Below are 13748 nucleotides of genomic sequence, written 5' to 3' on the forward strand. Positions count from 1 at the left end.
TTTATTCACTTATTATAATAGTCTTATATATTATATAGCGCTTTATACTTTTCTAAGATTTTTTCAAATACTGTTTCAGTCTCTCTTTTAATACTTCAGGCTGATATTGGATGAGTCATCTCCAGAACCAAATATCAAATGTCAACCTGGTGACCTGCATCATGCATCTAGGTAGTCAGAGTTAAGCCTACAACACAGATCTCCTAATTTCCTGGGAGAGGCCAAAAAAAAAAAAAAAAAAAAAAAAAGATATGTGTGTGTGTTTGGGCACACGTTTCAACACTCCTCTCCAGATACAAGAGACCATTCTTTACTGAAAGGAACCATTCAGACCCCATTTGAGTAGGGCTGACCCATCTCCCATGTCACAGGGGTGGGCATGTGACCCAGTATAAGCCAATCGGAATAGTCATCCTTCTGGCTGTGGTGGTTGATTCAAGAAGGAATGTGGTATCCAGTCAGGCAGATGGAAACACTCCCTTGGTCTTTTTCTGCCAAAGCTATGCAGAGGAGCCATCTTTCTCTTTAGTTTGAGTGATAGGATTAATTTAGGGGTTATCAGCGTTATGGATCTGAGGTCTGAAGCTAGGTAAAAACCCCAGAATTCCTAGTTATCTGAGCCTGGGAAATGATCATTTTTGGATAGGAACAAAGCTTGCTAATTTACATGCTGTCTTCCTTCCATGGAATAGAATGTTGTGCCTTTTATTCTGTCTTTGAGTAGGGAGTGGCGTGGAGAGAAAGGCTGTTGAAGTGGAAGTCATAGAATCAGTTCAAATCTCTATTATGCCACTTGCTGGCCTTTAGGGTCTTGGATGATTCGTTTTGTCTTTTTAAAAGCTACTTTGAGGATGGCACCTGTTGGGATGAGCACTGGGTGTTGTATGGAAACCAATTTGACAATAAATTTCATATTTAAAAAGAAGCTACTTATAGTTTAAGCTTATTAAGCTTAACCAAATATTTATTTTCTCTTTTTGAAAGCCATTTATCATGGGACACTAGTTTTTCCTTTTATAAGAAGACATGAGGAGGACCTGTGCACGAGCTCCACAGTATCTTCACCGTACCAGCCTCCCATTCTGCTGTCCTTAGAGTGTGGCTCTAACCACTCTCTGGGTATCATATTTGCATTTAAAACAGGAAGAGGGGCAAAGGCAATGAACAAAAAATAATGTTCCACCTGTCAATCCTCTTTCAAGGACTTTTCCTAAAATGCCCTCACATGACTTCTCTGTGTGTCTTATTGGCCAGAACTGTGGCCTGTGGTCACCTCTAGCTACAGAGAGTCTAAGAAAGTCATTTCTTAGCTGGACACATTGCTGTCCCCTCAACAAAATGGGTTTTTTTTAGTTAGAAAGAAGGAGAGAATGGATGCTAGGTAAGCATCTATTGTCTGCCATGGGGGTTAGATTGGATAATTGGTCTATTGGCCCTACCTCTAGAATTTATGAACTCTATTTAATAAATTTGAGGAGAACTGGTGATTAAGGCTTTAATGCTTAGTGCAGCAGAATAACCTAGATTAGGGTTTGGCAAACCATGGTCGACAGGTCAAATCCTGCTGGCCACCTGATTTTATAAATAACATGTTATTAAAACACAGACACATTCGTTTGTTTACACATTTTGACTCCTTTTGCATTACAATGGCAGAGTTGAGAAGTTGTGACTTGGACCAGAAGGCCCGCAAAGCTGAAAATGTTTACTATCTGGCCCTTTTGCAAATCTCTGGCCTAGATGATTCAGAAAAGCCCCTCCATCTTGATGCTTCCAGAAACATACATTTCTTCATTTATTCAACAAGTATTTGAACATACACCACATTTCAGGCATTAGATCAGGCACAGGGGTTATAGTAGTGAATGAAACAAAGTCCGTGTCCTCCTCATGGAGCTTCTATTTTATCAAGTCAGGCAGACAGTAAATAAATAGGTAAAGCTTCTTATTTGTCATATGGTTATAAGAGCTACAGAGAAAAATGATGTAGGAAAGGTAGGTAGTAACTGTAGGGGAGCTTGCAGTTTTTGAGCATGGTCAGGGAAGACCTCCCTTAGAAGGTTACATTTAAACAAAAATCCAGAGATGAGGGATGGAGCCATGTGGCCCATGAAGGGAAGAATATGCTAGAACAACATGTGCTCAAGACGTAGCAATGTGTCTGGAGGGACTGAGGATTCGGAGGAAGGCCAGTGTAGCTGGAGCAGAGAGAACAAGGGGGAAGATGATTAGGGATGAGCTCAAAGGGGTGGTTAGGACCTCTATGTAGAAACTTACTCATGGAGATATATGAGGAGAGGAATAACATGGCCTGACTTGCATTTCAACATGGTCATTCTGGCTGCATTACCAACAGTAGACATGGAGGGCTCAGACTGGAACGTGGGAGACCAGTCAGATGCTCTCATGCTATATCAGGCAAGAAATAGTAGTGGCTTGGACTAGAGTGACGGTGGTAGAAGGGAAAAAAGTGGTTGGATTCTGGCTAGTTTTTGAACGTAGAGGTAACATGTTTTGCTAATAAATTGCTATAGAGTAAGACAAAGAGTCCAAGATGACTTGGCTTTTGGCCTAGGCAACTGAAAGAATGAAGTTTCTGTTTACTGATGTGGGGAAGCTTCCAGGAAGAGTAAGTGTTGGAGGCAAGTTCAATAGTTCCAGGAAGTTCTTATCAAATACGCAAGTGGAAATGTTAATCAGGCAAGTGTTTATTCAAGTCTCTAGTTCAGGGAGAAGGCCTGGGCTAAAATACATTTGAGGATCAAGAGTGTGCAGATATTTTAAGGTGATGGACTATATATATGAGATTCTCAGAGGAATGAATCTCGATAAAGAAGATGGTGAAGGACCCTGGAATCACTGTCATGAGATCCTTGAGTGAGAGAAGGGATGTACCTAGTGAACAGGCAGGAACATGAGCAGTTCATCTGTGATAACACACAAATCAAGAAGATATGGTGGGGATGTATGAAGGTTTTCTTTCCTTGTTTCTGTTTTTTTCAGGGAATTGGGAATCAAGGTCAGCTGCAGAGTTAGAACTGGAGGAAATGTTGGAAATTTGAGGGTAAGTGAGAAAGTATAGGTCAGTCCTTGGGAAATGTATGATTTCTGAGCAGCATTAAGGGACCAAATTGAGGTTAGTGATCATGAGTGGTTAGCACAGTAGTGCCATTCTCTGGTCAAATTCAGCTTATGGCTGTAGACATGGAGTAGGATTTAACGATGGTTGGAATTTTGCCAGGTGAGTATGATGGTCAGTAGCAGGGCAAAATAGTTGACAGTTTCTGTAGGGAATTAATTATAATGATGGGACATAGAATTTAGCCCACTTAAGGATCAAAGTGAGGATATGAAGTGGGTGGGGGACAGCCTGAAGGATTGTTGGAGTCTGGGTATTAGAGGGCGTACGATGGAAAGTTAGGGGTAGTAGGTAGTAAGATGCTTGCAAGTAAAGTCTATGAAAGAGGTGGAAGTTGTTGGTAGTCACACTAGGGTATATAATAAGGACAATGAGTGACTGACATGGAATAAAGGATAAGATTCTTGGGAGAGGATAGGTCAAGGAACTGAGAGATCAGGGAGTTTGGAAGCATAATCTCCATACCTTGAAATCATGAGAACTTACAGCAGTATGGATGTCAGAGAAATAATGATCTAGGACCTTAAATCTTTTTTTTTTTTTTTTTTTAATGTTTACTTATCTTTGAGAGAGAGACAGACAGAGCTCATACTCTGGAGCAGGGGAGGGGCAGAGAAATAGGGAGACAGAATCAGAAGTAGGCTCCAGGCTCCAAGCTGTGAGCACAGAGCCTGACGTAGGGCTTGAACTCACAAACCACAAGATCATGACCTGAGCAGAAGCCGGACGCTTAACCGACTGAGCCACCCGGTGCCCCAGGACCATAAATCTTTGAGGAGTGATGGGGAGTGACTTCTGGGGACCAGTGGATGAACTGCCACATGGACAAATCTGAGGATAGGAAACTCAAATCTTAGTAAGAGTCTGTGGGCAGCCCTGAGGAAGAGGAAAGATACTATCCCACTCCAGGCATGACATGAATATTTTTATTCCATGAAACTCTTTACGTTAGTATAAATTTCAAACCTTGTATACCCCTAATAAGTGTAGCAATGCCAACCATTTGTCACAATTAAAATGAAAAAAATGTACAGTTTTCTGAATCCACAAGTACTGACATTGTATGTTGGCAAGTATACCTGAATGTTTTGAAATCTGCTTGGTTTTTTTGCTGAGCTGGGCCATTAACTGGCATGAACATGAAACAGCCCCAGGGCTCAGGAGCCCTGAGGTGGAGTCCAGCCAGATGGGTACAGGAAGTGAGTGATTCTTCTTTTCTTTAGCCCAAAAATTAATGCATAAACTTAAGTATGAAAATGAAAAATTTGAATTGCTGGCATTACCCTTTTTCCTTCAGGGCGTTCTCCATCGAAGCATTGTTCATTCAACCGTCTGCATAGATCTTGCTCTTGTTAAAAGTGGCCCTAAAATGTGTTGTTTTGAAACTTTTGGATTCACCACAGTTTCTAACATTGTAACCTTTTGGTTGCACACTAGATTAAGGTTTTGTGCAGCACAACTGACCAGGCTATATTTAGTTGTTTGTCTTGGTGGGAATGCATAATTGAAAATGCACAAATGAAAATATCCCTCTATCCCCTCTTCAAATTTAGAATTTTTTATGAGTCTCACAGTGGTGCTTCACTTGATTTGTGTGTTGTTGGACAGCTTTGTGGGTGAAGGATCTTTCTGCTCTTTGGTTAATTATCCCCTTCTGGGAGACAGGTTCAAAATAGACCTTGCTTATACGGAATTCCCCGAATTCTTAGAGTGACATTTCAGTGTTCGTCTCAACTTATTAACATAGCAACTCTCTTCATGAAATTGTGAGTTGCATATATCTGTGTATCTGGATTAATTTGCTCATCTGTATGTAGATAGAGTTCCTAAGATTCTTAAAAGCAACATTTCAGCTTTATTTCAGATTATTAATTGCTATTTATGAAGTTGTGATAGTTTTATACATTGATTTATATTATAGGTAATATATGTAAAAAAATTTTAATTTAATTTTAGATTAAATCCTTCAAATGGATGGTTTTGTGTTTCTATTATTTTTTTCTTACAAAAGTTCTATAAAAGTTGTTGTTAAACATAGAATTATTTATTGATTGATAATTTCCTAAAGCCACCTTATTATATATATACTATACTATTTTCCAATTTTATTTACCTGAATTATCAGGTTTTTCATAATGTATATAACTTACAGAACCCAATTTTCATTTTTTCTCCTTTTCAATATGTTATGGACAAAAAGAATCAGTAGGTTACATTGCTTGTTTTTTCCTGCTATGTGCCTACTTTGATTTTTGGCCCTTTTCTCATTACAAGCTTTTAAATTTAACTTTATCTTACTTTATTATTTTATTTTTCCTTAGAGTTCCTTGAGTTTGGCAGTCTACTTACTGCCCATTCTTCTAGAAGTTAAAGATGACTGATAAATCAGTTTGGCCTTTAAGTGCCATTGATAACATATGACTTCTAGCAGAGACACTTCTACAAAAATACAAATGAAGGAATGGAGTTAAAGTTTTTTGGTTACCTTTGCTTTCTTTCTAGCTGTTCTGTAATGATAGGATCTCACTCTCCAAAATGTTTTTAAAAATTTAAAAATTCATGGCTCTCACTTTTGCCTGTTGGCCAATCTTTAAGACATTTATCGTTTTCTTCTGCAGTTTCTTTTTTCATTTTATTTAGTAGGCATAGTGAAAGGTTATCCACAGCCCAAGGCTTCTAGGCATGTGTAGACTGTAAAAATCCACAGTTAAGTAGGGCAAGCTGAAATTCCACAACAAAGTTGAAAAAAAAAAAAAAGTTTAGGGCTTTATTTAGTAAAGAATGACAAGCTGAAAAATAGACCCAGCTCAGCACCCTATGGTTAGCAAATTAGAGCTCGGCTGAATTAGGGCAGGAAGGGAATTCCAGAGATGAACAAGGCCATGATGGACCCACAAAGGGAAGGAAGTTGGAGCAGTAGACCAGGGAAAGAATTTCAGAGGAAATGGTAGACCTCACTGTGCTTGGGATTCTCTGACAACTGTCCTCAGAGCACTGCAGTTGATCTTACATAATGATAAGGGGACATGTAAATTACCTGATTGAAATGACAAATCTAGGTGCATGACTGCTTCCAAATATTCCAGTGTGGCACATGGGCTTCATGATGGAGAGCAGTGACCCAAATGCTGTCCTTAGCAGACACCTGCCATCATTCCCCAGTGCAATTTCTCCTTGTCCCACTTCTACTCTAAGCAGCATCTTCCACAGTATGGTGGCCAGGGGTATGGTCCTTTTGCCACCTCAGTGGACCTGGGCAAGAGAAGCTATCCATGGGGACATGGGGATGTCCCTGCACACTCACTAAATAACTCTTATCTGGACTACCATAGAAGTATCCTCAGCAATCTTCCTGCCTCTTCCCATGACAACTACCCTCAACCTAATCTGTTCTCCACATAGCAGCCTGTTCCAGTTTCTCATCTATTGTTTTTTTTTTTTTTTAATGTTTATTTATTTTGAGAGAGACAGAGACAGAATGCGAGTGGGTTAGGGGCAGAGAGAGAGGGAGACACAGAATCCGAAGCAGGCTCCAGGCTCTGAGCTGTCAGCACAGAGCCCGACATGGGGCTTGAACTCATGAGCTGTGAGATCATGACCTGAGCTGAAGTCGGACACTCAACCAACTGAGCCACCCAGGCGCCCCTTGTCTATTGTTTTGATGGTCCTCCATTATAATGAGGTCCTCCGTTATAATGCACACGTTACCTCATGGATCTCTAATGCAATTCCTGCCTGTTCCCTCAGTCTCATCCCTGGTCATTCTCCTCCCTTGCTTATAATGCTGGCTTCTCTGGTCTTCTTTTTGTTTTTACAATTTCCCAGGTTGTTTCATACCTCAGGACCTTGGCACGTGCTATTTCCTGTCAGGAATGTTCCCCTTTCCAGTCTTTATCAGGTTCCTTTCTCCTCATCTTTTAGTCAAAATTAAAATACCACCTGCTCAGAGAGGCCTGTCTACCACCATTAGTCTCCTTCTTAGCCCCCCTGTTTGTTTCCTCTGTGGAACTGTCACAATTATAAATAATGTGTGTGTGTATTTTCTTGTTTGGTCATCTCCCCCATCAGAATATAACCTTCCTGTGTGCTAGGACCAAGTGTGCCTTGTTTACCAATGTAATCCAGCACTAAGAATTGGGTTGAATACATAATTAATAGGTACTCAATAGTCATAGAATAAATGAAGGAAAAGTAACAATAATATTCACACAATCTTGCAGGTTATGGGTTACCTTTTTGTTATCCCCTCCCCTTTCAAGAATAGCTTTTGTATTTTCCTTAACCCAATTTATGTGTGTGACAGTTCAAGGAACAGAATGCCTCTCAACGCTCACTGTGGGAGTTCTAGGGTCTAGCCTTGTTCTTGCTTGACTTTTTGAAACAACTAAAAATATTGTTGGAACTCTGTTAGAATATTAAGTCGTTGGTTAACATTGACCACTGTCATCACCTTGTGAAGCAGAAGATCTTGGAAGTGGTACTACCTTCCTGACTTTCTTGATTACTGATTGCTATATCTTATAGTTTAATCTCATTCTTCTCTCTTGCCACAAGATTCCAGTGGCTTCACTAAATATAGAATACGTGAAGATTTACATTCAAGTGAGATACAAAATCCCACATATTACTGCAAGGATACATTGTCTAATTGCAGTCTAGTTCTCTGTGTAAATGTCCTCCATTACTGGGTGCATTAATGGGTGTCTCACTGTTATGGGTTCAGAATATATTAATTCACTATACATGGATCCAGGACAGATTCATTTAAAGTTCATAGTGTAAACAGTGTAGTGTTTCTAGAACTAGAGTTGTAAGCTCAAGCACTGATAGAAAATTGCATTTATAATTTTCTAACTAAATGCCCTCTCAATACAATAATAAATGTAAAAAATATTGAAGCATCCAGAAACTTACAGCAATCTCAGTATCACCAATCACCATTTGCTAAGGAAAAACACTCCTGTATCTTCTCTGTCAGTACTTCACTTTAACACTTGTGGTCACCAAGTGTGTGTGTGTGTGTGTGTGTGTGTGTGTGGTAGTGGTGGTGGAGGGTGGAGTCCCACACTAAGCAATTTTCGGATTCTCTGATATCACTCAGTTGGGTGTCCTACAACTGAACTCACTTCTGAGACTATCTACTTGGAGGTAGCATCAGATACCAAAGCTTAAGGGCTCAGAATCCCACAGGATTGCATTAACCCCACCCCCAACTCCAGATGCCACTCACAAGCCCAGGTTGTCATCTGTGCTATGGATATAAATTGCACGTTCTCATGATACTCTCCTTGGGTTTAATTAATTTGCTAGAGTGGTTCACAGAACTCAGGAAAACAGTTTACTTACTAGGCTACTGGTTTGTTAAAAAAAAAGGATGTAACTGAGAAAAGCCAGACAGATGAGATGCAAAAGGCAAGGTGTGTGGGAAGCAGCTAGGACCTGTTGTGCCTTCCTTGGACTTACTGTTCTCCCTTTTGTCAACACAAAATGAACAAACCTTTTAGAATTTATAAGAAAGAGGGGCACCTGGATGGCTTAGTTGGTTATGTGACCAACTCTTGATTTCAGCTCAGGTTATGATCTTATGGTTCGTGAGCTAAAGCCCTGCTTTGGGGTGAGGGGGCAAGTGGGTTCTGCACTGACACAGTGGAGCCTGCTTGGGATTCACTGTCTCCCTCTCTCTGTCCCTCCTCCACTCAAAAATTAGTAAGTAAACACTTAAAAAAATAATGAACAATGACAGATGGGTATATAATGCTCTTAAATGTCTGATGTCCTTTGTGTATCTTTGTGCAGTAATTGGTGGAGATGTTGAAGGATTCCTTACCTCAATAGCCAGGGTTCCTTGTCTCACTACTCCGAAGAATGAAGAGATGGACACAGAGTAAAGGGAACAGCAGGCAAAAGTTTATCAGAGTAGATGATCAGACAATAAGAACAGTATGGAAGCTTTCTTTACAGAGAGGGGGCATTCAAAAGTGAACTGTAGGTAAGGGACTTTTGTAGGATTTTGGTCAGCCTCTTTCCTTCCCCATTGTTCCTTCTCGGGTTCTACCCTTACTGGCTAGGTGACTCTAGCCATTCCTTTACAATTGGCTCGTTTCCATCCTATGAGGGGTGGTCTATGACCAAACCATTCCATGTGGGTCATACATTTTATGGTCTACTTGTCTTTAGTCAGGTCTTTTGTTTGTCAAATTTCTGAGGGAAACCTGAGGGAAACTTGAGGGGGAGTAGGTCTGTTACATTTTTAAGAGGAACCTTCTGTCTGAGGGAGTTTGCTCCAGGTCAGATGTTCCCAGCATTGTTTTAAAACATGTGTTTTTTTCCCCACCAGGGACCTTAGGTCCTAACTTTTCCCTCTTTGCCTATTTTTATCCTACCTTTTCCTATTATAGAGACAGTCTGGTAAAATCCCAGATGTTTATCTGCATTATTTGATCACATTGATTTTGTTTACTAAGTTGAGATAAAAAAAAAAAAAATACCAGCGTAGTCCTCCTCAAGCAAATGATGTTGCTCATGAACATTGGTCCCTTGGATAATATTGTAAATACCATAAGATAGTTCTTCCATTCTAACAGGAATGGAATCTAGGATTCAATGAGCAATAACTTTATCTACCCAGAAATTTTTTTATATTTCAAACACTTTAAAATTTTTCTAATATTTTCTTTTTTTTAAATTTGTTTTTGGAAGAAAGAGAGCTAGAGTACAGGAGAGGGAAGGGCAGAGAGAGAGGGAGACACAGAATCTGAAGCAGGTTCCAGGCTCTGAGCTGTCAGCACAGAGCCCGACACTGGGCTTAAACCCACAAACTGTGAGATTATGACCTGAGCCGAAGTCAGATACTTAACTGACTGAGCCACCCAGGCACTCCCCAGATACTTTTATATACTTAGGATTGATTAGTTGACTTAAATATTTGCCAATTCAGTGTTTTCACTTCACTCACAGACATCTTGCTGTTTTGCCTGTCTTAGAACTGAGGGGTTTAGTTTTGGTTTTGTCCTGTTTGTGTGAGTAGGCTGAGGGTTGCTGAGAACGATTTTCTTGATTTGGAAATATTACTGATGGTGACTATAGCCTGTAGTTAATCAGGTAAGATGGATCGGAAGAGAAAGAACTGATCATGAAGAAAAAAAATTGTTTTTTTCTCATACTAACATCTCAGAAGATATTCTATAAGGTGTTTATTTGATCCTTTTAAACTAGGAAGAGGTAGGGGCACCTGGGTGGCTCAGTCGGTTAAGTGTCTGACTTAGGCTCAGGTCATGATCTCACAGCTCATGAGTTCGAGCCCCGCATCAGGCTTTGTGCTGGCAGCTCGGCCTGGAGCCTGTTTCAGATTCTGTGTCTCCCTCTCTCTCTGCCTCTGCCCTGCTCGTGCTCTGCTTCTCTCTCTCTCTCTCTCTCTCAAAAATAAATAAATATTTAAAAAAGTTTTTTAAATAAAAAATAAACTAGGTGGAAGCATGCTTCAAATTTTATTTTAGGGGTGCCATGTCACATTTCCTTGTCTAAAAATCCACATGGCTCCACCATTTGGAGGTGTCAAACATACAACTTACTCCACTTCTGGCTTTCCTTGGAAAAATTTACCAGGACAGCATAAATCTTAAGCAAAATCACAATTTTATTAAATTATATTCAATGAAAATTCCAGTGAGAGAGGTAAAATTATAAGCAATATAAATTTTTTGTAATTTTTTAGATGTTTATTTGTTTTGAGAGAGAGCAAGTGCATGAGCAGGGGAGGGACAGAGAAAGAGAGGGAGAGAGAGAGAATCCCAAGCAGGTTCTGCACTGTTGGTGCAGAGCCCTATGTAGGGCTCTAACTCATGAAATGTGATATCATGACCTGAGCCTACACCAAGAGTTGGATGCTTAACCAAACGAGCTACCCAGGTTCCTGTAAGCAAGCTTATTATTAAGATGATATGGAGAAATCACATGAAAGTAAAAAAGAATATTTTGAAAATAATGACTAATCAGAGGAACTTGGCCCGGTCAGGTAGAATATACTATAAAGCTGTAATAATTAAAGCCATTTGGTATCTGTGTGGGAATAGTTTCATCAAAGGAACAGGATAATCTAGATATAGATGCAAGTATATATGGGAATATAATGTGTGATTAAAAATGCATTTCAAATCATTGCGTATGAGATGAATTTTCCATCAAATTTATGTTGGGCAATTTGGTGATGGTTTAGGAAAAAAATAATAAAGCAGGATCTCCACTGCAGTCCTTACACCAAAATTAATTCCAGATGGACTGAAATTTTAAATGTAAAAACTGAATTATAAGAGTACTAATAGAAAACATGGACTTCTTATTTTCATAATTTTGGACTACAGAAAACACTCAACACAGAAGTTGTAAAAGACAATGGTTGATAAATTTGACCACATAAGTATTAAAAACTTATCTATTACAAAAAAAGTCATAGACAAAATCAAAAGATATGTGACAAACTGAGGGAAAATATTTACAACACACATGACTAAGTACTTATTGCCCTAACATGTAAAGAGTTTAGGAAATTAGTAATAATAAAAAAAGAAAAACCTGTACAATAGAGAAATGGATAAAGGAAATTTTTGGTTTGGGATTATGTTTGACTGACATGATGGAAGGCCAACTGCAGGGCTTAACACAATGAGGGCTCATACTAGAAGTCTGAAAGCAGTCCAAAACTGGCACAGTGGCTTCATGGTACACCAGAGGCCTAGACTCTCTGTTTGGTAATCTCTCATGGGTGGCTCATTCTTCTTGGCCACAAGATAGCTGTTCCACCTCTAGGTGCTACATCAGAGACAAACGGAAGCAGCTAATAAGATGCATCTGCTAGGTCATGATCTCACAGTTCATGAGTTCAAGCCCTGAGTTGGGCTCTGTACTGACAGCTCAGAACCTGGAGCCCGTTTCAGATTCTGTGTCTCCCTCTCTCTCTGCCCCTCCCCTGCTTGTGCTGTCTCTCTCTCTCTCTTTCCCTCTCTCTCTCTCTCTCTCTCAAAAATAAATAAACATTGAAAAAAAATTTAAAAACAAAGATGCATCTGCTAGAAACTCTGCCATTTCACCTGCTAGCTGCAAAGCAGTTTGGGAAGCTGGACACATTTCTGCCCCAAACAAAACTAGAGGTTTGTCTGTAAGGAAGAAAGGGAGAATGGATAATGGGTAGGCAAAAAGTTGCATATAACAGAAATATGAAGGCGCAGATAAATACAGATGGCTTGTAAGCCTACAGATATTTAACTTTATTCATAATTAAATAAATATAAATCAAGATACCAATGAGATACCATTTTTCATGTATCAGATTAATAATAATGAGTTTGGCAATACCCAGTTTTGGTAAGTTTATGGGGAAAAGGACACTGTCAAACACTGTTTCTTATGGGTGTAAGTCTTTTTAAAAGGCAGTTTGGAATCTGTAGCAAATAATTTAATGAGTATGCTGATTGATTCATCAACTCTACATTTACAAATGTATCCTATATATATATTTATACATGTATGAATGGTAAATGTATACACATGTTCACTGTAGCATTACTTGTAATAGGAAAAAAAATAAAGCCAGAAACAACCTAAATGCCTATCCCCAGGGAACTAGTTAAAGAAGTGATGGTATATATGTCCAAGAGTGTATTTGTTGTTAAAAAGAATAGGCTAAGTTTGCGTGAGCCAATATGGAAGGATCTCTAAGTCATATTATTGAATTTAAAAGACCAGATACAGGGGCGCCTGGGTGGCTTAGTAGGTTGAGCATTCCACTCTTGATTTCAGCTCAGATCATGATCCCAGGGTCATGATATTGAGCCCCCCCATCGGGCTTCATGATGAGCATGGAACCTGCTTGAGATTCTCTCTCTCTGTCTTGCTTTCTACTCGCTGTCTCTCTTGTACTCTCTCTCTCTCTCTCTTTCTCTCAAATAAAAAAATAAAAACTAAATAAATACAAATAAATAGAATGCCGGATACAGAGCAGTTTACATACCATAACCCACTGAGTGAAAACTTGAAAATGGATGTGTGTTAAGTATGGATAATTTCAGAAAGGATGTACATGGAACTCTTGATGGCACTCACCTCTGTGGAATGGGACTGCAGTCAGACAGATACTTCCATTGTATATTATGTTGTTCTATTACATGCTCTGCATGTGTGGGATTCTTAGTATGTTTTTAGGAGTATAGTAATGAATTAAAACTATGCCTTTAGTCGGGATAGTCAAGAGAGTTAACAACCAGTAGGGATACCAGCATTAATAATCAGCTGAATACTGGCCCTTGCTTATCTTGATTTAAAATGAGAAATACCATTCTTGGTTGTTAGGCATGATTATATATGGGGATGTATTTATTTACAGTGCTGGAAACGTTGTTGCTTCAGGGCCCCAATACCAGGATTGCTATTCTTTGTTGGATTTTTCTCCTCAAAGGTCACCGTCAGAACAACTGTCCCTGACCATGCTGATTAAAATGCTTTCTTCCTTTTAACCCACCTTAGCACTGTATCTCCCTTATGTTGCTTGATTTCCCTTTCTAGCATTGATTATACTTATATATTGTCTGTCATATCATACGTGCCTCGGTATGTC

At 39.4% G+C, this 13748-nt stretch overlaps 1 protein-coding gene across 14 annotated transcripts in view; it reads left to right on the forward strand.

The window, feature by feature from the left end:
• The window catches only part of TASP1 (taspase 1), a 389761-nt gene that overhangs the window by 187463 nt on the left and 188550 nt on the right, over positions 1–13748 (forward strand). Inside the window, exon 12 of one of the 14 annotated variants that reach the window (XM_058684868.1) lies at positions 3004–3077. The exons of 12 other annotated variants lie outside the window; for them this stretch is intronic. In XM_058684868.1, the coding sequence (XP_058540851.1) occupies positions 3004–3062 (59 nt within the window). In that variant the 3' untranslated portion in view covers positions 3063–3077. Of the gene's footprint in view, positions 1–3003; positions 3078–13748 lie in introns of those variants that run through there. One more of the 14 variants, XM_058684867.1, reaches the window with a different exon arrangement.

Source organism: Neofelis nebulosa, chromosome 9 (genome assembly GCF_028018385.1).
Source record: "Neofelis nebulosa isolate mNeoNeb1 chromosome 9, mNeoNeb1.pri, whole genome shotgun sequence".
NCBI lineage: Eukaryota > Metazoa > Chordata > Mammalia > Carnivora > Felidae > Neofelis > Neofelis nebulosa.